Below are 2,116 nucleotides of genomic sequence, written 5' to 3'. Positions count from 1 at the left end.
GCGGCGGCGGAGGTGGAAGCAGAAGGCGACGCGGACACTGGGGCGGGCAGTGAAGCACCACGGTGCCTCTGAGCCATCGGGGTTGCGGCAGTAGCTCTCCTGCAGGTCCCTGGTGGAGGGGTCACATGGGTGCCCACCCCAGCCCACCGCTGGCCTCTGCAGGCGCATCTCCCCCCACCCTCTTACTTGCACGGGTACTTCTCAGGTGTGAAGTGGTGTTGATGGGGCATCTGGGCATCCCAGCGCTGGCAGGGGATCCCCGACACGGTGATGTTCACTTGGCCTCGGTAGCCTTCGCCCTTGCCCCTGAAGCAGCTGGTGGTGATGTTGAGAGGCCGTGGTCGTTTCTCTGCTTGTGTGACCGGAGAGGGGCAGAGCGGCAGGGTTAGGGTGGCACCTGGGACCCCTGGTCTCAGCTGTGTGGCAACACCAGTGGGGACTTACTGCAGAGGCGGATGCGGCAGTACTCGCGTTCCCGCCCAGGGTCAGTGGTGTAGCACCAGGGCCGCTCAGAGCTGTCAGGGTTGCGGCAGTAGTTGTCATCCAGCCCCTTGTCGGGGTACCTGGGCCGGAGACAGGGAGCAGCAGTTGAGGGTGGCCCCACCACCCCGGCACCTGGCATGGCCAGGGTGGCCAGGCATTGTCTGGGGCTGGGGGCCGGTACTTGTCAGGGTGGTAGGGGTGCTTGTGCGGGTGCTGCAGGTCCCAGCGCTGGCACTCCATCCCTGACTCAGTGCGGTCCACGGTGCCACGGTACTCCTCCCCATTGCAGGTCATGCAGACAGCTGCTGACAGCTGGTGGGCTCAGTGGGTGGATGGGAACACAACATGGGGCACCCCCTGGCTGCGGCACTCACCGTCCTCGCACTTCTTGATGCCACAACTCTGGTGCCGGATGTTGGGGTCCATGGTGTAACACCACGGGCCCCGCTTGTCCCGGTCGGGGTTTCGGCAGTAATTCCCCTCCAGCCCATTGCGGGGGGATGGCAGGAACCTGCTGGCAGCAGTGCGGGTAGGAGCGCTGCCAGGACCCCTCTCCCTGGGGCTGGCAGAGCCACAACACTGCACCACCCCCAATCAGTGCCATTGCCCCCGCGCTGTCCCCATTGCCCCCACACTGTACCCAGCCCGCTCCCTGTTGTCCTGCACTGCCCAGGGACACTGGTGGGTACCACAGGGCAGTTGGGGACGCAGGGGCACCTGTGGTCGTGGGGTGTCGTGGCTTGCCAGTGCTGGCAGCGCAGACCCTTCTCTGTCGTGGCCCGCGTGCCACGGTAGCTGGTGCCATCTGCCACAATGCAGTCCTGCAGGTATTCTGGGCAGAGCCAGGGACCATGTCAAAACCCCAGGGCCAAGCCGGGCCAGGCCGCATGGGCAGTGGGGAGCCCTGTGCCAGGTGGCCTGTGCCCAGTCTGTGGTGTCCCCATTGCCGTGGCACCAGCCCACCTTTCTTCTGGTACAGGTCGTAGTGGATGTTTTTCTGCAGCTGGACATGGGGCGAGTGCTGGGTCCAGGGCAGCAGCTGGCACAGCTGGCTCTGCCAGTCATGGTGGAAAGCCCTGGGAGACACAGCAGGAGCCTAGCACAGCACCCTGCGGGCCCAGGGCCCACGGGACCCAGGGGGCACACATGTGGGCACCCACCGTCCAAGCACACGGAGTGACCCTGGGTGTCGTGGCCCCCCATGCGACCCACCCCGCGGCGCTGCCATGTCCCACTCACCGGCAAGCCAGGCTGGCAGCACAGCGCTGGGCACACTGCTCAGCGGAGCCCCGCTCCAGCAGCAGTGGTGGTGGGTCCGTGGGCGCTGCCAGCAGCTCGGTGGCTCGTAGGCGCTGGAAGTCATTGAGGGGTGAGCGGTGGCCTGGGGAATGTGGCAAGAGCTCAGCATGCCCGCGGGGGCACAGCAGGGACACCTGGGCCCCACGGAGCATGGGATCCCCACCCCATGGAGCAGAGGGACCCCATCCCACAGAGCAGGGGATCCAGGTCCCACAGAGCAGGGGGTCCTTGCCCCACAGGGCACGGGCTGCAGCCCTCTAGCTCCTGCTCCCCCCCTCTGCCGCGGGGCAGGGCAACGGCCGGCAGGCGCCTGGCCTGGCCCCCGGGCCTCTCT

General features: G+C 67.0%; 1 protein-coding gene across 1 annotated transcript in view; it reads right to left on the bottom strand.

Annotated features, from left to right (window-relative positions):
* MST1 (macrophage stimulating 1) overlaps positions 1 to 1,934 on the bottom strand; it is a 3,724-nt gene extending 1,790 nt beyond the window's left edge. The window contains 8 exon segments of the mRNA XM_035901456.1: positions 1 to 109; positions 187 to 349; positions 445 to 563; positions 665 to 785; positions 858 to 994; positions 1,201 to 1,315; positions 1,447 to 1,559; positions 1,723 to 1,934. The exon segment at positions 1 to 109 is cut by the window's left edge and continues 283 nt beyond it. Coding sequence (XP_035757349.1) covers positions 1 to 109; positions 187 to 349; positions 445 to 563; positions 665 to 785; positions 858 to 994; positions 1,201 to 1,315; positions 1,447 to 1,559; positions 1,723 to 1,934 — 1,089 coding nt within the window.
* Between the last annotated feature and the right edge of the window lie 182 nt (positions 1,935 to 2,116).

The sequence above is a fragment of the Egretta garzetta genome, unplaced genomic scaffold (assembly GCF_000687185.1).
Source record: "Egretta garzetta isolate BGI_Z169 unplaced genomic scaffold, ASM68718v1 scaffold861, whole genome shotgun sequence".
Lineage (NCBI taxonomy): Eukaryota > Metazoa > Chordata > Aves > Pelecaniformes > Ardeidae > Egretta > Egretta garzetta.
This window is presented reverse-complemented; position numbering and strand designations above follow the sequence as displayed.